Raw genomic sequence first — 26,956 nt, 5'->3', positions numbered from 1 at the left:
CAGTGGTGGGCAGGAGGGAGGGGGGGTGGAGGAGGAAGAGGATATTTACCACGCTCAGTGGTATCACCTTGGACACTCCCTCACCATGGAGCGATGAACAGAGCTCTCTGGCCACACTCAGCATACACCTCAGGGAATACCACTGAAAGAGCAGACATTCCATTAATCCACAGAAGCACAGTCCAAAGACAAAAGCCATCACAGGGAAAAACAACAAAACACAACACCAACAAGTATCTCCAGAAATGCCTAAAAATAAATGCAGCAATTCAAAAAATAAGACTAAGGAAGACAACATGATACCTCCAAAGGAACACAACACTTCAATACTAGAATGTGAAAATGAAGAGATGGAAGAAATGCCGGAAACAGAATTCAAAAAATTGATCAAAGGATTACTCAGAAGTAATTAGAAGCAAATTCATGGATTAAAGAAATCCATACATGACATGAAAGAACATTTTTCCAGTGAAATTGAGGTGTTAAAGAGAAATCAAAATGAAATATTAGAGATGAATAATTCAATAGATCAAATAAAAAATGTGGTGGAAAGTCTTGAAAACAGACTTGGTGAGGCAGAAGAAAGAAAATCTGTGTTAGAAGACAACAGAGAAGAAATTAGAATACTAAAAAAAACAGTGTTGGAGATCGATGGGATATGATCAAACGACCCAACATATAGGTCTTAAGATTTCCTAAAGGTGTGGAAAGAGAGAATGGTTTAGATGTCCTTTTTCACGAAAAATAACTACAGAAAATTCCCCAATTTGGAGAGAAAAAGGGACAGCAAAGTACAGGAAGCACATGGAAATCCTAATAGACATGACCAGAAAAGATATTTACCACAAAACATTGTAGTCAAACTCTCCACAATAAAACATATAGAAAATTTCTAAAATATGCACGAGAGAAATTTCAGATTACTTTCAGAGAATCTACAATTAGACTCACAGAAAAATTCTCATCAGAAACCCTACAGGGTAGGAGAGAATGACGAGATATATTCCAAGTCTTAAGAGAAAAAAACTGTCAACCTAGAATAATGTACCCTGCAAAGCTCACATTTATGAATTAAGGTGAAATAAAGACCTTTCAGTACAAACAGAAATTGAAAGAAACTGTCACCACTCATCCAGTCTTTCAAAAGATGCTTACGGATGTGCTACACACAGAAACACAGAAACACCACCATCACTATGAAAGAAGGTGAAGGCAAAAAATCTCCCAGTAAAAGTACAAAAGGAATCCAGAGTAAACAGTAGGAATATTTATGGAAAACTAGCAGGGCAAAGTCATTACCTATCAATAGTCACCTTGAATGTAAATGGCCTCAAAGCTGGTTAAAAGAGACAGTCAGGCTGAATGGATTAAAAACAAAACCCATCTATTTGGTGCCACAAGAAACACATCTCACCAAAAAAGATACAAGCAGACTGAAAGTGAAAGGATGGAAAAAGATATCCCATGCTAACAGAAACCAAAAAAAAAGCTGATGCAGCCATCCTAATATCAGACTGAATAGATTTTTAACACAAAAGCTGCTATAAGAGACAAAGAAGAGCACTATGTAATGATTAAGGGATCAATCCAACAGGAAGATGTGACTATAATAAATGTAAACAAACCTAATTACAGGGCATCTAGCTATTTAAAAGAAATGTTAATAGATCTAAAAGGAGACATAGACTTCCATACAATAGTAATGGGGGACTTCAATACTCCACTTTCAGCAATGGACAGATCAACTAGAAAAATCAGCAAGGAATAACAGTTAATTGATACTATAGAACAAATGGACCTAATGGATCTCTACAGAACTTTTCATCCTACAGTTGCAGAATACACATTCTTCTCACCAGTGCATGGAACTTTCTCTAGGATAGACCACAGGTAGATCATAAAGCAAGTCTCAGCAAATTAAAAAAAAAAATCAAAAATCACACCATGCATCTTCTCTGAACACAATGGAATTAAGCTGGAAACCAACAACTTAAGAATCTCTAGAACATATGCAAACACATGGAGACTGAATAACATGCTCCTGAATGAACAGTGGGTCACTGAAGAAATCAAAAGAGAAATAAAAAACTGGTGAGGAATAGTTGTTATTTTTCATACTATTTGTTGAAGCCTTTAATTAGCATAGAGTTAATCCTATGTATAAAGTTAATGGAAAATGGATCTTAGTAAAAAATAAGAATGGAAATAGGAGGTGAGGCACGGCTGGAGTAACGTGAGCGCATCGCTCTGTGTCGCCGAGCGACCCTGAACCTTTTGAAGACAGCTCATGTCTTTTTATTGGCGCTGGAATGTCACAAGGCATGTAGTAGATCGACAATGCGGGTGTGCTGGTTGGTGAGACAGGACAGCCAGCACCAGCGAATCAAACTTCCACATTTGGAAGCAGTTGTGATTGGACGCAGCCCAGAGACCAAGATCACTGATAAGAAATGTTCTCGACAGCAAGTTGAAAGCGGAGTGTAACAAGGGATATGTGAAGGTGAAGCAGGAACCTTTGGGTCACTGGAGTCAAGGCTTGAAGATTTCAATGCAGGACCCCAAAATGCAGATGTCTGTTTTCTTCTCTTGTGCCTCTCTGCTAGGTCTACAAAGATGAGCAGGTGGTAGTGATTAAGGATAAATATCCGAAGGCCCGTTACCACTGGCTGGTCTTACCATGGGCCTCCATTTCCAGTCTGAAGGCTGTGACCAGGGAACACCTTGAACTCCTCAAGCATATGCACACTGTAGGGGAAAAGGTGATTGCAGATTTTGGGTCCAGCAAACTTCGCTTCCGACTGGGCTACCACGCCATTCCTAGCATGAGCCATGTACACCTTCATGTGATCAGCCAGGATTTTGATTCTCCTTGCCTTAAAAATAAAAAACACTGGAATTCTTTCAATACAGAATACTTCCTAGAATCACAAGCTGTGATCGGGATGGTGCAAGAGGCTGGCGGAGTGACTGTCCGAGATGGGACCTCTGAGCTCCTGAAGCTGCCCCTTCGTTGTCACGAGTGCCAGCAGCAGCTGCCTTCCATTCCTCAGCTGAAGGAGCATCTCAGGAAGCACTGGACAGCGTGATTCTGCAGGGCTGAACGGCTGCTGCGGCTGTTCGGAGCGAACTGCTGGCACCTATTCTGGGTTGCTTGTGAACTGTTCATTTCTTGGATTAAAACATGCAGCATTTTTACAAAAAAAAAAAAAAAAAAAAAGAATGGAAATAGGAGAGGGAGGAGGAAGAAAGGTAGGATAGGAGTGTTGGTGGGAGGGTGGGTACAGTGGGAAGAATCACTATATTCCTAAAGTTGTATTTATGAAAGTTTGTATAATGTAAATAAAAGGTTTCTGGGAGAAAAAAATGAAGGCATGTAACAGCCACCCAGCTACAGTGCACTGGGATTCTCAGACTTAACCCAGGTAAGTAAGGCTGTTATTTATACACAGCTCTAATTTCATAAAAATATATTATCTTTCAAGTTGTATCACCAGCTGTGATTTTATCACCATGCTTATTTTAAAGGGATGAGACACAGCTCTCATAGGGATCTTCACAGATATATTTTTTTTAGAAATGAGAATTTCCTTAAAAGGAAAACTCAATTAAAATTGCATGCCAGTATAAAAGAAAGTTGTTGCATATCATTTATTAAAATCAAGTAATTCATAGTTGACAGTTGCATAATCACAAAAATTCCAAATTTTTTTGACAAAAAGGAACTGCAATCTAGTTCCTAAGCAGTAAAATTATTAATTTTAAGCCACTTGCAAAAATCTCAAAAACTGAATAAAATTTTACACTCAAAACTACTTCCCCTTGTTTTGTTATTAAAAATATAAAATCTGGGTTTGTGATTAACTAAAGAATATTATCCTGGTACATCTTAATTGTAACAAATATGCCAATAAGGTGGGATTTAGGTCACATTTTTATTAGCCAACCACTGTTTATGACTGTCATTTTCAGTTTTATTTACTGTCTTCCTACAAAGTAATGTTCCTCATTACCATACTTTAAAACATGGAAATTAGAAGGTTTTACTAAAACTTTTTGAGCCAGCCCTAACAACTGTACCTGAGGCAAAATGAATGTGTGACAATTTCTACTAGGGAATTCCTTATCCAGACAAGGAATATCAGGGGGTTCATTCATCATTTATTTCCCTTAAAATGGAAAATTTGTCAAAAAGAGATGTGTGCACTGGGCACAGAGCCTGAAATAGTTGGCACCTGAAAATACTGGCTGAACTGAAGTGAAGTGAAGGAAATTTGCCTTAGTTAGAAAAACAAAAGTATTAAGAAAGAAATCATCTCGATATAAAATGTTAATCCCCTTCCCAACAGTTCAAGGACAAAGCATACAATTGAGAAGGGCCAAAGAGGTCTCTTGGTTCAGCTTCTCGTACAGCCAGAAATGACCCACTGAAGTGACTAGGGCCATTCTTCCCCCAGGGTACTCTTGGCAACGTCCGGAGCCATTTTTTGGTTGTCACAGTGAGAGAGTGTGTCACCAGCATCTAGTGCTGAGAGGCCAGGGACGACATTTCACATCCTGCAATGCACTGGTCAATCCATTCCCTCAACAAGCAATTATTTGGGGCAAAATGAACAATGGTGCTGAGACTGATAAACCTACCTCACTGGTAATGGAGGAGAACCCATAGCATCATGTGCTTGTCTTCACCCCACTGGACAGCCAGCCCTACTAAAAAGATCACTTTTATTGGGCCGGCACTGTGACTCAGTGGGTTGATTCTCCGCCTGCAGTACCGGCAACCCATATGAGCGCTGGTTCTAGTCCCGGCTGCTCCTCTTCCAATCCAGTTCTCTGCTATGGCCTGGGAAAGCAGTGGAAGATGACTCAAGTCCTTGGGCCCCTGCACCAGCATGGGAGAATGGGAAGAACCACCTGGGTCCTGGCTTCGGATCAGTGCAGCTCTGGCCGTTGCAGCCACTGGCGAGTGAACCAACAGATGGAATACCTTTCTCTCTGTCTCTCCCTCTCACTATCTGTAACTCTACCTCTCAAGTAAATAAATAAAAAAACCTTTTAAAAAAGATCACTTTTATTTTCAAATTTACAGATTAATAACCATTTGTCAGAAATATTAGAGAAAATATAAATGCATTTTGAGATAAAATACAAAGTCACATTTTAAGGGAAAAAATGTGTCATTTTAGATGATAATTTAAATTTATTTTCTAATACATATAAATTACAGAATATATGAAAACAATCAAGTTTAGAGGGTATGAGTGAGAGGGAAGGGAATATCATTATGTTCTTAGGATTGGTTCTACAAACCATATTGAATTTGTTAAAAGCTAATTTTAAAAAACAATAAAAACTCAATCAAATTTATTTACAGAAGGCTTGCTATATTACTTTGAATTCTTTTAGTGATTGGTAACTTTTAAGACAACATTTTTCTTAAAATTTATTAATATTAGTGAGTTCTAATAGCTTCTTAATATGCAAGATAAAGAACTTGGCATGTTCACCTCCCTTTACCCCTTGTATTATCTTTACCTCCAAATTTCTATTATTTTATATTAGTTCATCAGTATTTTTATATTATGCTCCACTTTTAAACTATATTTGAATTATTCATGCTTTGTGTAAAAATCCACTTCAAATACAGCACACTAATAAATACATTCATAACAGTGAGCTTATTTGAATGGAACACCCTGTAGAGCCACATATGACTGTGCCACAGGAGAAATTGGAACCCCTGACTTCTGAGCATCAGAGGCTAAACTGCAAATGCATCCCACATCATCCCTCTGTCTTGCATCCCTTTCTTGCTTGAAGTATCTCTGAGGATTTTTCCAGCAGTAACCTCCCTGAGAGTCCTGTGTGGTCCAAATGTCATTTTGCCTTCTCTGAATTTCTCCCCCTCTTCATTCTCTTCCTTTCCCTTCATATTTGATTGGCAATTTGGCTGTCAGTTCAGTATTCCTTTTCTGTCAGAACTTTGAAGGCACTCTACTGCTTCTAACATCCAGTGTGGTTAACCAGAGGTGTTTGCTTTGTCTGTAATCTATCATGTTTCTCTGAAAACTACTAGGATTCTTGAATTTTTTCCATTTGAGTGCAGAAATTTCATTATGAATTTTTCAGGTTGGCCTATTCCGTGTCTTTGACTATATCTTCTCTCTCATTGCCTCTGTCACCTTTCCTGAAGCTCTCCATTCGTCTCCCTGCTTTATCTTCTGTGTTTTCAATTCTTCTAACATATTTCTCGTTTTGGTCTTTTCATTATATATTTAATTTTTTTTAAATTTTTTTGACAGGCAGAGTGGACAGTGAGAGAGAGAGAGACAGAGAGAAAGGTCTTCCTTTGCCATTGGTTCACCCTCCAATGGCCGCCATGGCCAGCGCGCTGTGGCCAGCGCACCGCGCTGATCCAATGGCAGTAGCCAGGTACTTATCCTGGTCTCCCATGGGGTGCAGGGCCCAAGCACTTGGGTCATCCTCCACTGCACTCCCTGGCCGCAGCAGAGAGCTGGCCTGGAAGAGGGGCAACCGGGACAGAATCCGGCGCCCCAACCGGGACTAGAACCCGGTGTGCCGGAGCTGCAAGGTGGAGGATTAGCCTAGTGAGCCGCGGCGCCAGCCCTTTTCATTATATATTATAGGAACTTCCTGAGTTCATCAACCTTGGCTTTATCCCCATTCATTTTAGCATTCCTCTGGACTTTTTATTTTGCTGGTTCCACATTTGATTTCAAAGAATTCTTTCTTGTTCCCCAGTTGATCTTTATTCATAAGAACCTGTTCTTATTTTCAAGACACAGTTTCCTATTGACTATGAGAAAACTAACTGGAATTTTAAAAATTATAGTCCGTTTCTTGTATTATTAGTTTCTTTTAAAGTAGGCTGTTCTGTTTTCTCTTTGTCCCTTGTTTCTGATGGTGTCTTTGAAGTGTATGAGTAGAAAGTTGGAATCAGTCTTCTCTGTAGTTGTTTAGGTCTTTTTCTCTAACAGAGCTCCTTCTTTAGCAAGAGTGCTGATCACAAGTTCTCTCATAGGAATTGCTAGCACTGATTCCACAGGATGTCTAGAATATCCATCAAAGTATCATGCCCCTCTCAAGCCAAGGCCAATTACTGAGGTCAACCAGACTCACTCAACTAGGACTTGGCATCTTCAGCGATGTGAAGCAAGGATTAGAGAAGGAAAAAGAACAGTTGGCATTTATTCACTATTTTGGCTAATTGACAATTTCCTGATATCTAGACCGTGGATTCTGTTGTAGACACATGCTGGAGTCTCCAGTCTTTCCTGTGCACTGATTCATTTTAATGAATGTGTTCATTAAGTCAGTAAGAGTCAGTTCCTGTTGCTTGTACACAAAGAATCTAAGCTTATACAGGTGGAGAGGAAAATGGGACACTTGTTAAGCTAATGATGTATGTCAGGCAATTTACATTTTTGCGTGTAATTCTATGAGACAGTTATAATCACCATTCTCTTAGGAGGAAAGAAATCAAGATGAGTAGATTTATTAGCTTGTCCACCATGCCAGAGAAAGCTGCAGAATCCAAGTCAGTCTGACATCAAAACCTATGCTTTTTCCTTCACTCTCAAGTATTTACAGAAAATTAAGGACACAGGCCTGGCTGCAGTTAAGAGTACATAATGAATACGGGATGAGAAATTTTAGTCTGGGAAAGCCAGGAAGAGGAATTTAGAGTCAATGTGTTAAGAAAAAAAGAATCACAATCTCATTCTTGATAGTGGAGTGGCATAATAAATCAAAGGAGAATTTAAGAAAGATGCTTCTGTAGGACATGGAATGAATTTAGAGGGCTCATGATGGAATAAGACAGGAGGCTGTGGTAATGATGAAATGACTGGGGATGGAGAGGAAAAGCCATTTTACAGCGGGATTTGGAAGAAAATGTCACAGGATTTTGTGACTGAATGGATATTATAGGGAATGAGGAAAGATGAGCCAAAAATGACTACAAGATTTCCAGTTGCAATGAGGACAGAGGAGTGAATGCCTTCAGCTTTCCTCTCTCCCCAAATCTCAAGGAAATGAAACAGAAATGCAAAAATAAACATGAATGCAAAGGGTACTAGAAAGAGGAAAGGATGCCAGAAGAGTTTACAAAATTTGAGAATCTCTGCAAAATGTAAAAAAAATGAATGACTCAGAATGATTGAAAAGCCAAGCATGCTAATTAGGCTGTAAGCAAACACAAGCAAAAGAGAACAGCACCTGAGCAAGAAGCTGAGGTTTAACACTACCACACACCCCTTCCCACTACTAAGCTTAGAGCCGCAGGAGCTGGGTAGCTCCCAGGAAACTGCAATGGCCCCTGCTGAGCAGAAAGTGGCCAGGGCTTAGGACGCTCACCTCTTAACTTGATAACTACTCTGGAACTTCGCCATGGAATGTACCACAGAGGCCTTCTATTATAGTACTAGACTTAGAGAATGAAGGTGGTATTCTAGCCACTGGTGTCCTAAAACAATTCATATAAACTTGGGGGAAATGCATGTCATAAATTCATAGATATATAATATGTTTTTTAAAATTCAGGTAGTAGTATATATAATCTTATGGTGAATAAATATGAAGATTCACAAACATGTGCCAAGTTTTAAACAAATAAAATTTAAATTTAAGAAAAAAATCTGAATGTATAAGTAGTCATACAGTACATAAAAGATTTATAAAAGATCTCATCTCTCAAAACAAAAAGGCTCAAATGGATTATGATGATTCTCAACAAACAAGTGAAAAATAATTCTCAACTATTTTAACTTCTCCTATAACTGAGTGAGGGGAAAAATACATGACTTTCTAATTACGATCTTGGCACAATCCTGATGCAAAAACCTGTTCTGTTTCAGTTTAGCTATATTTCACTAATTAATATAGACACAAAATTCATAAATAAAATACTAATAACATAAAAACACATATATATTCATGTCACTATATTAAGATAAGACAATTCCAGCTTAATATTAGGGGTCCTATTTATAAGTAAGAAAGATAAACAGATTAAGTTTTAAAAATTAAATGATTACTATGAGAGATGCTAAAATGTATCTGAAGTCAATTTCAACTCTGGATGTAAATTTACTGTGGAATATAAAAGTATACTCTTGATTTGATAGATTTTTCAGAAACTAAAAGCACAGCTGATATCTAGTAAAATTTACATCAAAGTTTAAAACATGAAAAACTGCCCAACTTCAGTTTTATTCAATGATATTTTGAAGGTTTTATCCAGTATACTAGGAGAATAAATTTAACATGAGACAGAATATTCAATAGAAAGAGCCAAATATAAGATTATTACAAGGTAATATGATTGTCTAGACATAAAATCCAGCATAATCAAATAAAAATTATTAGAACTAATAGTATAGTTCAGAAACAGAACAGACGTAAATATGCAAAAATAAATAGTTTTCCTTATAATCCAGCAAAAACCAATTTTAAAATGTCAGGCATAAAAAAGATATCCATAAAAACCTCATAATGTATAAAATATCTAGGAATAATAAAATAACAATTGTGCCAGAACAATACTAAAAGGAAACTGTAAAAGTTTAAAGGTTATAAAAAAAAATTGAAAAATTTGGAAATTTTTGAAAGGGCAATTTAAAAAAATGAAAAATACAAAGAGTTACTAGATATGAAAGCATATTTTACATTCTTAGTAAGTAACATATATCACATTTTACAAACAGAGGTATTTTCATGTAATAGATGGACAACATTTAAAAAAAATTGTCCCTTAGGAATACGGCATGCACAGATACTGAGAGTAATACTACCACACACTGACACTTTTAAGGAAAAAGTATTTTTATCAAATTTCAAATTGTGTATTTGCAGCATGGAACTAGCATTCATAACTCTAGGAATTTATTTTACAGATATACTTACAAATTACCAAAGAAATCAAAATGTAAGAGGATTAAGTAATATATTACAGCTCAGCACTGCTATGAAATACTGTGAACCTTCAAAAATACAACTGCTCTGTATTGTATAAAAATGGCTAGAATATATAACTTTTTTAAAGATTTATTTATTTATTTGAAAGGCAGAGTTACACAGAGAGAGAAGGGGAGGCAGAGAGAAAGAGAAAAAGACAGAGAGAGAGAGAGAGAGAGGTCTTCCATTGGCTGGTTCACTTCCCAGAGAGAGAGAGAGAGAGAGAGAGGTCTACCATTGGCTGGTTCACTCCCCAATAGGCTGCAACGGCTGGAGCTGCACTGATCTGAAGGCAGGAGCCAAGAGCCAGGAGCTTCCTCCAGGTCTTCCCTATGGGTGCAGAGGCTCAAGGTCTTTCCCAGGCCATAGCAGAGAGCTGGATTGGAAGTGGAGCAGCCAGGACTTGAACCGGTGCCCATATGGGATGCCAGCACTGCAGGTGGCAACTTTACCTGCTACACCACAGCACTGGTCCCAAGAATAATTATTCTTAAAAAACACATGAGAGAACATTATGTTGTTCATGACATCATCATGATAAAAACACACATATCCATACTACCTGGAAGGATAGACATTAAACCACTGAGAGTGATGATCTCTCAATGTCAGTATGAAGTGCCAGCAAGTAGGTAAGGGTGAGGATAATTATTTTAAACTTTACTGAATATTAAAAAAAAAAAAAAAAAAAAACAGAGAGCTTAGGTTCCCCGGAAGAGGACACTAAGACACTAAGACAAGTATTTGAGTGAGTGAAAGTGATTTCTAATGAAAAGGCATCCAGGGAAGCCTGGCAAAAGAGTGGGGCAGCAAGAGAGAATGGGAGAAAGCTGTGGAAGTGTGGGATCTGAGGCAAAGTCCTGCAGAGGATGGCTTCAGCTGCTCTTGCAGGGACATTCCAGTCACAGTCAGGACTCAGAGTTGCTAGAATGCCTGACAAGGGAGTTGGACTTTTCACATTCTGGCATCTATCAGTCATTGGTCGAGAGCTCCTCAACAGAAATGAATGGTATTGTACAGCTTTGAGTGTATTCTTGCAAAGCTAGTTCCTCCAAAAGGATATAAGCAGAAAAACAATAACATCCACCACAGTGTGTAACCTTTACAATGAAATTTATATTTTCATATTAAGTGAGAAAGATGGGCCGGCATTGTTGCAGAGTTGGTTAAACCGCACCTGTGACACATGCATCCCATATGGGCACCGGTTTGATTCCTGACTAATCCCCTTCCATCCTAGCTCTCCGAAAATGCATCTGGGCAGGCAGCAGAGGATAGGTCAAGTGCTTATGTCCCTGCCACCCTCATGGGAGACCCCGATGGAGTTCCAGGCTTCTGACTTCAGCCTGGCCCCCTGTTGGGCCATTGCAGCCATTTGGGAAGTGAATCAGTGAATGCAAGATATTCATATTCTCTCTCTCTCTCTCTCTCTCTCTCTCTTTCTGTAAATCTACCTTTTCAAATAAATAAATAATTTTTAAGTGAGAAAGAGAAAAAAGCAAGAGCAAGTATGCTACTAGTAAAACTACATTGTATTTTTATGTTCTCAAATTCTGCACAAGTGTGGACACCTCCTATCTACACGGCCTCATATGCACAGCAGCTCCTTCTCATAATCCCTCTTGTCCACTAGAAAAGCAGAGTTAAGTGGCCCTCAAACCCCATTCTCTCCTACTTATCTTTTCAATCTGAGTGATTAAGATGAGATCCTGGGAAATGGAAGGAATTCTCAAATCCTTGGCTGATTCTAACTAGAGCCACATTACTTGGACATCAGTTTAATAGAAAAATTGCATTAAAAACTGAAACGCTGTGCAACTTGACTCTATGAAGTTACATTCTAAATTGAACTACAGATTAAGGAACACACCAAGAACCCATTTGTTCTATTTAACTTGTTTCATATTATGGCAAAACTTGCTTAAAATATCCCTGAGATGAGCAGCCAGTTAGTCTACGGTTAATATGCCTGTGTTTCCTATCATCAAACCTGAGTTCAATTCCCAGCTCCACTCCTGATTCCAGCTTCTTGCAAATGCAGACCCTGGGAGGCAGCAATGACGATTAAAGTAACTGGCCCCCTGCTACCCATGTGGGAGACATGGACTGAATTCCTGGCTCTAGGCTTTGTTCCCTACTATTGTGGGCATTTCGAGAGTCAACTAGAGAATGGAGGCTGTCTTTCTATTTGTCTCTAGGCTGCTCAAATAAATATTTTTTTAAATAACCCTAAGAAAAAATGGGCTGACATTCTACTTAAGAGAAGTTGCTGTGTAGAGTGAGATGTTTCAAAAAATGCCCCCAAAATCCATCATTCTGGGTGTCAATGATGAGTGTCTAAAAAGATGGTATTCATTATGCATGCCTCAGTATGCTGCACATGGTTGTTGCTATGAAGAAAGAGCTAGACTGGGTGTGGAAAATTCAAGTTTTACCATTTGTGCAGCTTACAGTCTGTCTCTGAAACCTTTGGTGAGTCTGTTTTTTTCACCTGTAAAGAGGATGCAGCCAACTATGGCTTGCCTTACCTCTCAGAGCTGACATGAAGATGAACCATAAAATCTTATAGCAAAGAATTTTGTAAACTATGCAGTGTTTTATATAAGCCACTAGTCTTAGCACAAACACTCAAGGCATACAAAAGAGTGAGATGGTGACTTCAAGATCTGACTCCCTGAAGAGTGGAAGGCATCTGTTCAGGAAAGGTGTGTGTGTGTGTGTGTGTGTGTGTGTGGCTTTGGGTATGCATGGGTAGTAAAATGTCCAAGTCAAAATGGACAGCAAATTATAGAGAGATGGGCTTGGGTTCTGCAGAGTGGGGACAAATAGGAGAGTCTCCAATATGGAAACAACAGGTAACTTCAAAACTATGGAACTATGCCTTTGAAAACTTCACTTCTCCTTCCATTTTCATAGCCTTACTCCTTAAACTACTCCAATCATGTCTTGTTTGGACTGATGAAATGCAAACCTTTTTAATAAATATTATTGTTAGCATTACTACAAGATGGTAAAGAGTTCTCTACAGTCCCTACTTACTTATCGTATACTTTATCCACTCAAAATATACAGATTCTTTCACTTATCAACTTTTTTCACTAGTTAAGCCTACACACACTTGAGGAATAGAATTCTGGAACAGAAATCATGGTTTATCTGCCATAGAAACTACCATGTGTTTTATTCCCTTTGAATAATCTGCACTATTTCTAGTGTTACAGTTTTGAGAGAATAAATATCCATGTTACGTAACTTTAGGTAAAACTGATGAGACTTAAAAACCGTCATTATATATGACAATGCTTGAAAATCTTAATTGTACATATTCTTATATGAAGAGACTTACACAAGTATTTTTAATGACCTTACAATCACTGTTTGGCAAATTAAAAAATAGCAATATCACAACATCATGGTCTCTTTGTAGAGACATTTGCAGTGCTTACAGTTAAACTGAACCCTGGGACCAGTCAAGTCTTTCTGTTTCACTTGGGTTATCTCCAAAGTTACAATCCTTGGAGATTTTTCTCCATCTCTGACAGGTCTCACTCGTCAGTTTCTTGTTGGTTTTATTTTAAACCTTTATAAATGAACTCTTGAGATTTTTGAAGTTAATTAAAAGTATTTTTGATTAAAATGGATTATATTCTACTGAGTCATACAAAAGTCACAGGCCAGTTTTCTGGCTAAATAGCACTATTATTCTATAAATTTGCTTATCTTAATAATTAGAATTTAACTGAGAGTAATTTGCTTTTTATTTAAATTGAAGCAATGACTAGATGTTAGTAGTCTGTGATTTAAAAACAGCATAAAGAGGGGTAAACCTGGAATGTACCATTTTAATTTAAATTTTATTGATTTTGCTGATTACATGTGTTAAGTGTTCATCAATTCCCTTTGCATAGTTTCACTACATTTTCCTTTCCCATAAGCAAAGATAACAGTAATAAGTCTTTTTGTGTTTTGATTCTACTTCTAAGTGAATTTATCATTTGTGATGTGGTTAACTTTACCCCTATAGGAAATTTATATTTCAAACAATTATGTTTGTATGTAAGATATATTTTAAGTTGTAAATAACTAAAGATGTGAACAGAAGAAGGAAAATTCATAAATACTGTATATTATATTTAAAAAAGAAAAGAGAGATAAGAGTGTCATTAATGACTTCATTTTATAGATGAGAGCTCTGAGGCTGTAGGATGACCCACCAAGGCACACAACACACAAACACTCTCAACTGTGACCAAATCTATTTTGTTTCCTGTTATGTCCTCACTATTTCATCCAGTCTCAGTAGAAAGTTTAGGTCAAAGCAAATAGTAAATTATCTGTTGAATGTTTGATTTATTTAGAAACAGAACACAAGCCTTTTGGAAGGCAGCTATCTTTACCACTATTCCACAATGTTACACAAATCCAAGTCTTTCAATACCAAATTATTTGTTCTACCTAATCTATGAATGGAAACATTTAAAAATGCCCTTCTCTATCTTCTAGTCTTGTTGAGAGAAAAGAATATCATCAATTACATGAAATACACTTGAAAATGGGTATGTATACACAAATCTAACACAGCATTGTCACTGAAGTTGAAGTTTCTGAAATGTCTTAACATAGATCCATTTATCTAAGAAAAGAAAAATTGACAAGAATGGTAAATTGCAAGACAACTATGTGAATTTCTTAGATGATTTGACTAGCTAAAAGAAAAACATTTCCTGTAGCACTTGGGTTTATGTAATAAAACTTTCATTTTTAAGAGGTTCTATAAAGAGACAGTTGCTTATTGAATACCAACCTTATAGCATAATGAACCAAACAAGTGTCTGAGAATTTTTAATCTAGATTTTCACAAATTAAAATGAACATGAAATAAAAATTTTCAATCATCATAATTTTTCTATAACGTGAAAATCTATACTGTAAACTGTTAGATACCTTTGATTCTGAAAAGGATTTTAAAATAATGAATGGAGCTGTCAACTACACCATTGGTCATGTCACAAATAATAAAAAACTTAAATAGACTGTTAGTAAATAAAGACTCATAAAAACAATGACTAGGGAGCCTGAAATTGAAATAATCAATAATTTAATCATGTTACAAAATCTTACGGCAGTAAAATATTTAATTAGGAAAAGATAATCAAAATAATTCAAACATGTAACAACTTTAGTTATATCCTTCATGCAAGTAAAAACTAAAGGATTTTGCCTGTTAATTGAGCCACCAAGACAATACTATACAAATCAGTGTGTTAAGTCACCATCTTGAATACTGAAGAAATGCATAGAGAGGAACCTCACACGGGTGAGCACACAAAATCACTTGAACCAATTCTTTAAGGCAGTTTCAAAATAACTGACTCCCAAATCAAGATATTAAATGCCAACTTCAAACCCACAATAATGCTTATGGCTAAGACAGAAATGAGATTCTTTACAGAAATGCTGACACAGCCTTAACTGAAGGCACTTGAGTGTGTGGCTATAATTCTTCTCTCAAATCTCACCCAGCACAGCTTCAGGTAAAGGAGTACAGAGAATATGTAAACACTAAGAGACAGCCCTGCAGCTTTTACAAAATCACAAACCTGTGACACGTTTATATTCCTCTTTGATTGCTACTGCTAAATGATGAAATCATTGAAGATGTATTGATTATCTTTTGAACAGATAAAAGGTGAGCAATGCATTAAACAAATACACATCTTAACATCAGATTGTAAATAATAAAAATCAACACTTCTTAATTCATTCGATTTCCAAGAACTATACATTTTAAGCTAACAATGTAAACCTGTGAAAGGTTTTCCAAAAATGCTTTCTCTTTATTCAAAATTCTGTTCATCAAAAACAACAAAAAAAGGAAGTTAAGAAAAATATAGAACAAAGATTAAGGAAGTTTTTTTGTTTCCACTCAGAAATCTATTAGGCAATAAAATAATTTGCCATAAGGAGTCCATTCCCTATATCGATGGCATTTAAAGCAAGACCAGATGACATAAACTAAGAATAGGCTAGTGGCGGCCAATGGGAGGTAGGCGGCTGGAACCAAGGACTTTATTGTCTAATCCTAATTCTCACTTTTAAAACATCTAAGAAAATGATGCTTACAATGAGGAGTTAATTTTAAAGCCTGGCCATGACCATGACATGGTGATGATTCTCTCTCTTCTGTGTTGTCGTATGACCAACAGATGATATTGATCTTACAATGGGAAATGATTGTTTTGATGTTTATTGATCAAGGCTGTATGAGGGAAATTGTGATTTTTGAATGGAAGAGTCATTCTAATAAATACAGAACAGGGAATAAACATGAATATCATATTAAGCAGATACTGAGATTATTAATTTATTAAGATAAACATAAATATCCTTAATATATATGAGATATCATGTAACAAGAATGAATTTGAAAATGTACTATCTTGCATCATAGCTATTCTCATTTTATAGAATTCTAAAAATGTGATAATTTCTATCACTTTAAACTTCTATTTTATTTAACTTAGTATTTTATCACAAAAAAAGTTGAAATGTACAACAAATTTAGTTTTTAAACCAATGCTAAATTCTATTAAATTGAGCTAATCATTTAAATTCAAATTTAACCTTTTTATAATCTCCATTTTATTTAAGAGCAAAAATCACACTTACAGTGAGTTACCCAATAATCTGAAAGAAGTTGACATCTGGTGAAGTTTTTAGCTTGTATCGTGAAGCAAAACTCACTTTTTTTTAATATTAACTTCAAATGATATTTTTTCTTTGTTAGATAATAGGAAAAGAAAAATAATGTGCCCTAAATAGTCTTATGAAGAATATGTTGCTTAGTAAAGACTTCAAAGAAAAGAATACATTTTAGATGGGTATGCAAATTTTGTAAATATCAAGTAATCATTTAAAATAGGTATAGCAATCTGTTAGAAACACTGGACACAGGCCAGGAAAACTGGCCAACGACAGGTACCATATACACACATTCCTTATAAACTACCTGCAATATATACCAACTCAACTTGTTTCCTTCAAAGTTTTAAATAGCATAAAAATAAGGATAAAAAGTTTCAGTTATTGTAAACATTAGTATACGGTTAGTGCCTTGTTTGGACCCAACTCTCAAGACTGTGGACAAAACAGGCCATTTTCACATAATTATATTTTCAATATGCTCAATGGAATCCACTATTCAATGAAAGCATTTAGCATTTTAAAAAAGTATATTGTTCAGGCTGGCAGAGCAGCTGAAAAAGTAAAATCCAATTCCAACAATAATGCAAATCAGCCCCTCTCTGCCCCCAACAAATATTTTTACAGATTTTTTTCCCTCTACATCAGCAGAAGGCATTGTCTCTTGTGTAGGTATGATTCCAAAAAAATTAAAAGCTCAGTTTTCAAATCTAGAAAATATGTCATCCACTTGCTGTTAAAATGTGTCCAAGAAGTTCAATATCAGCTGAGAAAGGTAGAACAACAGTAGAAGTCCTCCAAAGGAACAAATGAGGATCTGTCCTTTGTGATACCTGCAGGGGTGGGGTGGGTGGTGGGAATCCAGAGTGTTTCAATTTAGATCTACCCACTCAGCCATTCTGTTTTCCTTTCACAGCCTATCCCCCTTGTATTACAAGGCTGGAAACAGCTCTAAGAATGCCGAGAATGTAAACAGCCTTTTATTGTCCAAAAGGATGGCAGCATAAGGAAATGTGTGCTTATCACAGGGCTGCAGCTCCCCACCACACTTACCATGATAAAGTGCTCCCAGGAAAAAAAAAAAAAAAAAAAAAAAAAAACACACACACACTACATTACAACCCCAGCACAATCCAAACGCAGATTAGAATGTGACATAAGCTTCCTTAAAAAGTAATCAATCAACCCATGTTGCAATATTAGAATCTAGCTCTTAAGGAGGGTGTGTAATCCCTTCAAGTAGTATTTCTATTCCCTATGGACTAGAGTGGGGTGGATGAAAATTTCCAATACTGTAGCTGATGGGAGAACTTTTCCCCAACACAGGCCCAAATACATTTTCTCGTCTTTAAGAGCCTAACACATGCTTATGAGGCAGATTCTCAGTTCCTGATCACTGAATGCAAAATTAATGAACTAAGATTCATGAAAATATTCAAAAGAGCCCACAGAAGGACCTGATTTCCCCCACACGTTTCCTTATTCTCGCCATTCAAATGCTGCTCTGTTAAGGCACCTTCGATTGGAATCTAGATTTTAAACATTTTTAAGCAAGTTATACTAAAGATAAATGTGGCATATATTTTGGATGCATAATGCCTTATATGTAAAATGTATTTTAACATGCAGGGTTGTATATAGCCAGGCTGTGCTGGCTCCTTCAAGGGCACTTGAAAATGTCGTTGCATTTTCTTGATGTTTTTGGAGAATTTCTATTAGCACTAGGAGATGAGACGGGTAATCTCTGTGAGGGCAGGGAAGGAGGTCTGGCCATTCCGGTGGCCTCATTCACCTTCTAAAGTTACAAAGAGCCTCTGCCTGCACAGTGTCACAGATCCCACAAAGAAACTTTGCTAAGTGACTTGATTTTCCCTCTATGAGGAACACGATGAGAGTCTGTCACGCTTGGGCTCTGGAACCTGGTTTTAACTGGGTACAATCTTAAGGCTGAGGGCCAAGGAAACCGCGGCGTCAGGAGAAAGCCCTCTCTCTCATTAAGCGCCTCATCAACACAGGTGCCCTGGGATGAGAACCCCATCTCCGCGGCGGATGAGTCGAAGCGGTCCTCCTCTCTGACCTTACTTTACTCAAAGTTTCCTCCCGAAGGCTTTCCTTTGGGTCTCTCTTACAGAAAATGAACCAGCAGTATATACAGTCCACACAGGTACGCACTGGCAGGAGGAGCGCGCGGCGGCTCTCAGGAGAGCGCGGAATCACCCCCACGCGCACTGGCGCCCAGAGTCGCAAGCGAACCCGGATCCACCTTTTAAATCCCTTCCTAGCCCTCAGGCGGAAGCGGCCTCCGAGCCTAGAAGACCGCTTAGAGGAGGCTGGGAGCGGCTCGTGCGTGCGGCTGGGCGTGCAAGTTACCTCTTGCCATCCCCGCAGGCAGAAAACCCCACCTCAGAGCCCAGAGCCTTTCGGCAAACCAGGAGAAACCCCGAGTCGGTCTTTTGCCCAAGTTCTCCCCCAACCCCCGCCCCCAGGCAAGGAGCCGCTCTGGCTCAGGGGAAGAGGACGCGGGATGCTCTCTGCCTGGGAAGAAGTGTCTGCGGGCGTTTGGACAAAACACCACGTGAGAAACAAGCCCCACCAGCATGGGTTTTCTCAAACTCCCGTCTGTCAACCCGTTCCCACCATTTCCGCCTACTCCCGTCCCCTCGCTAATGGCTCCTCCGTAACCCTCTTCCTTCGCCCGCACCTTCTTTCCGGCCACTTTCAACCTACTTCATCCCAGCCCTGAGTCGCACTGCCCACTTAGCTCCTCAGCTGTCTAATGTCCCTTCTAGCCCAGTCCGCAGTTCTTCCCCTTCCACCTCGGAGGCAACCAACAACTCCCTCCACTCTGGGCGCCCCCGGTCCCGCTTCCGACTGGGCCCCGACGCGGTTTTCCCGCCGAAACGCGTGGCCTGCGCGCGGCGAGGCGGGCGCACTCACCAGCTGCAGCAAGCCGGGGACCACGACGAGGGGCAGCGGCCGCAGGCGCATGGTGCCGGCTGGCGCGGCGTCTCACGAGCTGCGCGCCCTCGCCTGCCTCTCGCGCATCTCCACTTCGCGGGGCAGGACTGACGACGCGGGGGGACACCGCGCCTCACTCGCCTCCCGGAAAACGAGCGAGCGCCGCGCCGCGCGGGCCGGGTGGGCGGGCCGGCGGGAGGTGCCTCTACGGGCCCCCGCGCGCCCCACAGCGGAGGGGGCTGCGAGGAGCGCGCTGGGCGCCTGGAGCTTCGGCCGGCACTCAGGCTTGGCGGGGGTCGCAGCGCTTCGGGGCCGGTTCCCGCGCGAGGCTGCTCTTGGGATCCGGGCAGCTGCCTGGCAGAGCTAAGCGCGTCCGGCCACTGGCGCCCGGGAGCCCCGCGAGGCCGAGAATCTCCCCCGCCCAGCAGAGGGCCGGTCCGCACGGCGCGGCAGTTCCAGGCGCCCAGCCCACTGACTGGCTCCGGCTTTGGCTGGGGAGGATGGGGGGCGGGCTGTGGGGATGGGGATGGGGATGGGATGGGGTGGGGAGGGGAGAAGGATTCTCCCGGGGTGGATGCGCTGGAAGAGCACCCCGGGATCTGGGGGGGGGCGGCAGCGTCCCGGGGCGGGGCGTGGGGTCTGCGAACCCAAACGGCAGGGACGGGGAGGTGGGGCTGGAGAGAGGACGCCCCGGGAGAGCGCCCTGACTCCTCTACCGCGCTTGGCCCGAAGAACCGAGGGCAAGGATGCTGGCGCGGCTGGGAAGACTTTTGGGGGTTGAGAAGTAATGAGGACCTCGCGGGATCTCCAGAGAAGGGTAGCGGCAGAGCTGTGAGAAACGGAGCGAGCAGTAGTGGTCCAGGCTTACTGTAGTTTGGGGTGGCGTAAACAGCTCGGTGTCCAGGACAGCAACAGAGCTGTGCTGCGGGGACCTTCTGCTGCGCGGGAGAGGAGCGGAATAAAGAGGAGAGCCCGGTGCAGCCGCCCTCTATGCTGGACTTGGAGAGGCGGGTAGGTTGGAGGCCCGCGAGGTTGCAAATCCGATGCCCAGGAGCCTCCACCTCCGTGTTAACAAATCTCTGGTGGAGGCATCCTTAACCTTTCACTGCATTTGTGCTGTCCCCTCAAGTGGAAAAGTCACAGGCAAGGGGACTTGCAGACTCCCACAACGTAGATGGTGGATGAGAATTTGAGGTACCATCCATCAACCCCGGTATTTAACAGATGGGAAATTTAAGGTCCACAGAGGTAAATTTACTTCTCCAGGGATGAGAGGCCAGGCGGCTGTTTAACAGACTAGGAAAGGCAAGGCTAGTTCTTACACCTGAGATGCAAAGCTCCTTAACAAGAGAAATATATTGAGGCAAGGGAGTTGAATTGCAATTGATTTCTAGGCTTTAAAAAATGAAACACAACAACAGCGAAACATTTTGGTTGTAATTTTGGGACTGAAAAGTTCCCTTCTCTTCGAGAACCATCTCTCCGTCCCCTCCAAAGCAGAAATGAGGGAGATTTGTTAAATCTTTCAGTAGTCCAGGGCCACGTTTGAAGCAGGGCAGCTTAGGTCTAGGTCTCAAAAGCAGGAGGGTTGTTTTAAGTAAGGCAAGTGCTATAAAGCCTCAAAAAGTTCGTAGAAAAATGGAAGATAAGTTTATTTTAGAGAAAAATAATTTGAAATTTGTGCATGTGTGGGGGTCATGGAAAACAAGTGTCGTGAAAAACTCTGCATGTATTTCCAAAATTTTGCACCTTAAAAACATCTTTTCAAAGTGGCACTGTGGCTTAGTAGGCTAAGCCTCAGCATGTAGCGCCAGCTTACATATGGGTAGCAGTTCATGTCCCGGCTGCTCCATTTTTGATCCAGCGCTCTGCTTATGGCCTGAGAAAGCAGTGAAGGATTGTCCAAGTGCTTAGCGCCTGCACCCGTGTGGGAGACCCAGAAGAAGCTCCTGGCTCCTGGCTTTAGCCGTTGGAGCTCCGCGTTGCGTCCATTTGGAGAGTGAACCAGCGGGTGGAAGACCTTTCTTTCTGTAACTCTGCCTCTCAAATAAATAAATAAATCTTTTAAAAAAATCTTCTCCTTCCATTTTCCATGAACTATTTGAAGTATCCCCATACTTGTGCTTTCATGGTGTGTGCCAAGTTTGTGCAGATGGGGAGGGAAGTTATTGTAGGATCCCAGTGTGACTTTTACAGTGCCTTGTCTCTGAGGCTGCAGGGAGGGGGTGGGGGATCTTTTCCATACCACTCTATTCCTTGTATGGAGGGGGAGAGATGAACAAGGACCACATACTCTTCCTCACCCCTTTAAGTGCTCTATCCCACTTTTGCTTGCCATGAGATTATTCCTTTTCCTTGCAGCAGAATCCTAAACAAAATCACTAAATCATATATCCATGCCTCCACCCCAAATCCTCTTTAGCAACTTTACTAAGCTATTTATACCTCTTCTAGAATATTCTTTAGCCCTAGAAATAAAAGATAATTTCAGAAACCACAAGGGATCTCTCTTGGTGGTTCTTTTGCCCATCTTTGGGTTCCTGGTTAGGACTGCATTGATTTACAGGTGACCTTTTGGAAACAAAATGGACTTAATGAGAAGGTTTGGCAGAAACTGAGGAACATTCTTTTGAATACATGCAGCTAGAAGGGGAAGGAGGGCACATGGTTTTGCAAGGCAGGTAGGTCATTTAGACTCCATGTCTCTGAGCCTCAGCTGACTCTGGTAGAAAACCAGAAGATGAGATCCCTTCTCCATTTGGTTGCAGTTCCATTATCACCATCTCTCTAAATCAAAGGTGCGTGTCTTAAACACATCATTAACACAAAGAATGAAGTTGTTTAATTACTGGGATACTTCCCTGTTTTCTTTCAATTTGTTTGTATTTCTTAGATCAATTCCATGCTTGGGGGAAATACATATAAACTGTATATAAAGTTTAAATAGAAGTTGTTTATATAAAACTTGAAATGTAGGAGTAGGCATTGTGACACAGCAGGTTAATCCACCTCTTGGGATGTCAGCATCCCATACTGGAGTTCAAGTCCTGACTTCTCCACTTCCAATCCAGCTTCTAGCTAATGAACCAAGGAAGGCATCATGTGGTGGCTCAAGTACTTGCCTTCCTGACACCCATGTGGATGACTTAGAGTTCCTGACTCCTGCCTTTGGTCTGGCACCACCCTCAGTTGTTGTGGGCATTTGAGGAGGGGACCAGTGGATGGAAGATCTCTCTCCTCTTTTCTCTCCCTTTCTCCCTCCCCTATCCTTCTCCCCTCCTCCCCTACCATTCCTCTTTTCTGCTATTAGGCCTTTCAAATAAATGAATATGTTTTGAAAAACCTGGATATGTGTCTTTGTAACAGTATTATTATTGTAAGGGCCCAGGATGCACAGTTGGGGATGTTAAATTCCAAGGTAAAAGCTAAAGGTTATGTGTGGTAACTTGCATGTTCCAGTAATCAGGCTGTGTCAAAGAGAAGCTCCAGGGACCTTACTGACTTAAGTCTGATGTTACTGTGTTACTTGTTAAGTGATGTTTTATTGTTTACCGATTTCACCAAATTCTGCTGTATAAACTACATGAAATTGAAAGGGAGGGGGGATGGAGGAAGAAGTATTTAATACATGTTATCTATTCTCTAGAAGCATGAAGTCTAACCAGGAATCATGAAATCCATGTAGCACAATAGACAATACAGGTAAATGTTCATGCTGCTTATTACAGTGAGAGGAAGGGAAGGCCAGTCAGCGGGAGGACTTCACAGAACAGATGAAATATGTGCTGGCTGAACCTTCAGGAGTGGTCACGATTAGTCCAGGGGGAGGAAACAGCATGAACAAACGATGGGTGGGGAGACATCAGATGGGGAAGGGTAGGATATGGGCAAGACTATAGATATCTGGAACTGCCAAGTCATACAGTTCAGACTGCAGAAAACAAGAAGTTGCACAAAGCTTTGTCAAAAATATATGCAGTGTTAACATGTAGGATGATCTTGAGGAAGCAGTGGCATGAAGAGATGGCCATGGTAGCTGGAAAAGAACGGGATGTAGAGATGTGAGTGTAAGTCACAGGAAAGGAACAATTAACTGAATTTGGGATTTGAATATCTTAGAACTTACTTGGCAAATTAAAGGGCTCTTTTTAAAAAAAAAATTACACATTTTTTCAGGGTCAATTTAAAAACTAGAGAGTCAGGTCATTACCTTCTCATTTTGCAAGAATGATTTTTCCAATGTTAGGGTAGTGAGAATAGTCTTCACATAGACCAAAAGCAGAAAGCAGTATCTACCAAATGTCACTACCATATGATTCTATCGCAACCCATAAGGATATGTTCAGTGCTTTGAGAGCAGATTAGTTAACTTGTGACTTATCTGGAACCTTCTTATTGTGCTTCTCCCTTGTACTTGCTTTCCTACTCTTTACTGTTTGTTAGCATCATTATCAGAAAGTTGTTAAGAAAGTAGTAGCAGTGTGGCATCCAGGGTGGTAGTGGGTATAATTTTCACCTTGTATTTAAGGAAATGGAGTCTCCAAAGGTTACCTGTCATTTGATTCAAGGCCTTGAAATTCTCAATATACTGCTCTTTCCAATTCATCACTCTGCCTTAGGTCTTTTTCAACTTGCCACCAGTTATAAAGTTTTGATGTAGTGAACGAATGAACCTTTAGCTAATAAGAGATGTGGGAATGATCTATGGATGCTAAAAGCCAGAGTCTATCTTATTATCGGGAAGAGAGGTTTAACTAAAGCAAGCCTGAAGCATTGACCTGGCAATAATTTCAGAATGATGATAGGGAGGGAGAATGATATGGGGATACTGTGCAGCTCTCAGAGAAGTGGAATTCAGGATTTGGGGACATATCAGCACCAACCCCAAGGATAGGAGGAATTCCTGGGGAGGCTTTTGATACCTTAGACCTCAGTATTAAGAAACTGATGGGCTTTGGGAGAGCAGTTTTTCATAAGAGAAATCCTTTTGAGTGCCACTCTTAGGTAATTGCTTATTTTTTGAGTCATTTAATGAAATATGACTCTGCATTACATTGAGTCTCAATCCCAATTGCCCAAAGAATTTCTGGAGGCTTTAAATATATATGAAGGTGGGCTTGAACATTGATATTTTTCACTCAGATGTTAACACAAAGGCATGCTTGAAAACTATTACTCTACCAGAAACTTAAGTTTATTCCCTCTCCTTCCTTCCCTCCTTCCTTCCTCCCTCCCTCTCATTCTTTCTTCCCTCTTCCTTCCTCCCTCCCTCCTTCCCTCTCTCTCTCTCCTTCCTCCCTCCATTTCCTTCCTTCCTTCCTTCCTTCCTTCCTTCCTTCCTTCCTTCCTTCCTTCCTCCCTTCCTTCCTTCCTCTACAGAGTTGTAACCACAATAGTTGAAAATACAGTGAAGCTTTAACAGAATACTACCAGGACCTATTTGTATTCTTGATTCTATTGGACTGCTTTGGATGTTGCTTCATATATGGTGAGAGAATGGGGGAATAGGACCACAGTTAGTACTGAAAATGTTGTTCAATTTATAAAGAAACTGAAGCCCAGAGCAGGAAAGTGATGTTCCCAAAATCACTGTCAGGTCATAGCAGATCAAGAATGGACCCCAGGGGAGTGGCTCTTTTTCTTATGCAAGGCTTACTCTGTGGGTAGTTTGGAGCTGTGGAGAGCTAACTGCCTATACTACAATGATAATGAAAGGGAAAAGGAAGAGAAAACATTTATAAAGCACAATCAAATAGAAATTTCTCAATCTGAAAATACTTAGGGTTCATAGGAGAGGGAAGACAGAAACCTGTGATGAACAGAGATTGGAGTGATGCTTACCTCCTACCCTCACCTCTGGTACCAATTCTCCACCATGTATTATTGATAGCCCTTTTAGGTTGCAAGTGAACACAGCTCAAGTCAGACAGCTACAATAGGAAGGAATTTGGAAGTTCACATGAATAAGAAGTTCAAAGACTCTCTCAGCTTTCTGTATCTATTAAGGCACTTTAGCATTCATCGCCTTTTTAAACACTATACCTTTTTGAAGACCCATGAACTGAAGTTACAATGTGGAGATGATAGTTCAAAATCACTAAAGCAGCTCTTTACCATTTCTTACCTCCAAAGAAACATGAGTTACTCCTTACATACCAAGAAAGTCATCACTTGTCAAAACATAACAGTAGCAACACCAAACTAGTAGGTTTAACCCTGCCAAGGTGCTATCCACCTGCTTTATGTAATTATGATTGATCTTTTTTGCAGGTTCTTAATTATTTAAGCATTGTCTCTTGAAATGCATGTAATTTTTTGCAGGATAAATGAGCACTACAAGGTGTTACATTTTGTGTCTTCATTCTTTCTGTGAAATAGGACTGGTCTGTTCCACTCTGTGTCCTGTGGATCTCATCATCATCATCATTCATATGCTACTCTCATGTTTTACTTGTCAGGGTGAAATATGTGGGACCTTACCACCTTCTGACAGAAATTGTGTTAGGAAACACACTTATCAGTTAATTCTCCTATTCTAATAAAGTACAAGTTTACATTAAGAGGCCATAGGGATTTGATTTTTAAAAATCCTAATCTCTAGACATTTAGGAGTTTGTATTCTTCTGCTCTGCTGATCTGAAATGAACTAGTCTGATGCTTTCCTTGTAGAGTAATAAGCTGATTCCTCTCTCCATTTATTGGAATATCTTGAGTGCTATCTACTGGCCAAATGTGGCACTGCCTCATAAATGGTGAATTCAAGCCCTCTTAAAGATAACTGTGGGGCTGAATACATATCATATGTTTTAGCACATATGGGACGTGCCTTCTTACAAGGGTGATGTCACTTCTGGAGATTAATCATTGCCTTCTAGACTGAGGCTCCTTATATTAGGAGTTATACACTTATAGTGTAAGTGAAGTGCAATGGGTGGGGAGGTGCCACTTGTCTTTCCCTGAAATAGTCAACAACAAATAGCTTAAATCTGATTTGCATTTTGCTGAGTGACATGAATGGATAAAAATAAACAACTAATTTAAAATGAAACCTAGCTAGACAGAATCAATCAATAATCTGTCTTTATGTGTATATAAAGGAAGAATAGAGAATTAAAAAAAAAAAAAACCTTTCTGATTAATTTACACTCAGTATGAGGAAAAATGTACATGCCCACTTAGTATTGGTCAGCTTACTTGAAACAGATAGTATTAAGCCTGAGTTAAATATATCGAATTTATGCTGGTGAAATTCTATTCCTCCCCCAATATCTCTTCTTTTTAAGTAGCACATAAAATATCCAGAGAAGTATATTATGCTTTATTC

The 26,956-nt window shown here is 39.9% G+C and overlaps 1 protein-coding gene and 1 pseudogene across 1 annotated transcript in view; one reads left to right on the top strand and one right to left on the bottom strand.

Annotated features, from left to right (window-relative positions):
* NXPH2 (neurexophilin 2) overlaps positions 1-19,812 on the bottom strand; it is a 126,751-nt gene extending 106,939 nt beyond the window's left edge. Inside the window, exon 1 of the mRNA XM_017342817.3 lies at positions 19,612-19,812. Coding sequence (XP_017198306.2) covers positions 19,612-19,662 — 51 coding nt within the window. The 5' untranslated portion in view covers positions 19,663-19,812. The remainder of the gene's footprint in view (positions 1-19,611) is intronic.
* Positions 2,216-3,227, top strand: LOC103348750 (aprataxin-like; annotated as a pseudogene).
* Positions 19,813-26,956: the final 7,144 nt, after the last annotated feature.

Source organism: Oryctolagus cuniculus, chromosome 3, assembly GCF_964237555.1.
Source record: "Oryctolagus cuniculus chromosome 3, mOryCun1.1, whole genome shotgun sequence".
NCBI lineage: Eukaryota > Metazoa > Chordata > Mammalia > Lagomorpha > Leporidae > Oryctolagus > Oryctolagus cuniculus.
This window is presented reverse-complemented; position numbering and strand designations above follow the sequence as displayed.